Source organism: Cyprinodon variegatus, unplaced genomic scaffold (genome assembly GCF_000732505.1).
Source record: "Cyprinodon variegatus isolate N-32 unplaced genomic scaffold, C_variegatus-1.0 Scaffold658, whole genome shotgun sequence".
Taxonomy (NCBI): Eukaryota; Metazoa; Chordata; class Actinopteri; order Cyprinodontiformes; family Cyprinodontidae; genus Cyprinodon; species Cyprinodon variegatus.
Window position 1 is genome coordinate 472,289 of NW_015151111.1, and position 600 is coordinate 472,888.

The 600-nt window shown below is 40.0% G+C and overlaps 1 protein-coding gene across 1 annotated transcript in view; it reads left to right on the forward strand.

The window, feature by feature from the left end:
• The window catches only part of snapc4 (small nuclear RNA activating complex polypeptide 4), a 26,736-nt gene extending 26,281 nt beyond the window's left edge, over window positions 1-455 (forward strand). Inside the window, exon 19 of the mRNA XM_015393828.1 lies at window positions 109-455. Coding sequence (XP_015249314.1) covers window positions 109-210 — 102 coding nt within the window. The 3' untranslated portion in view covers window positions 211-455. The remainder of the gene's footprint in view (window positions 1-108) is intronic.
• The last annotated feature ends 145 nt before the right edge of the window (window positions 456-600 follow it).

A 600-nucleotide genomic window follows, 5' to 3' on the forward strand; every position in this document is an offset into this window, starting at 1 on the left:
CAACTGGATTAAAAAGAAATCTAGGATTATTCTTATTCTCCTCTATTAATGAGGAGAAGTATGCTGCTCAGATTGGCTCATTCTGATCCGGTCTTCTTTCTTTTGCAGAGATCTCTGCTGCTGTCTGACGAGTCTGCAGCTTCAGCCTGCGACTTCTCTGGGATTGACATTGGCTCCAAGCCCGGTTCCCTCCCAGATCTGGACAATTAAAAAACCTCAGATCAGATTTGAGTTTATTGTTTCTGAACCGGTTCATGGAAAAAGACCCAGACCCGACTGTTACAGAGCAATTCAAGTTCTTCTACTCACTGACCTTCGGATGCAAAGGTAGAAAAATGCTGAAAGTTCTTAATGTTTGCTCTGAAGTTTGGTTCTGCATCAGGTCCAGGTGGAGACGTTGGTGTTTTTATGGAACAGTTTTTGCACTGAAGGTTTGTGTTAAAATGTTTCTTTTTCAAAAATTATTTTTTAATAAAAAATGTTTTGGATATTATGAAAGCTCATTGTGGGGACAATTTGAACTCTATGGACAATTTGGACTCTATGGACAGTTTGGACTCTATGGACAGTTTGGACTCTATGGACAGTTTGGACTCTATG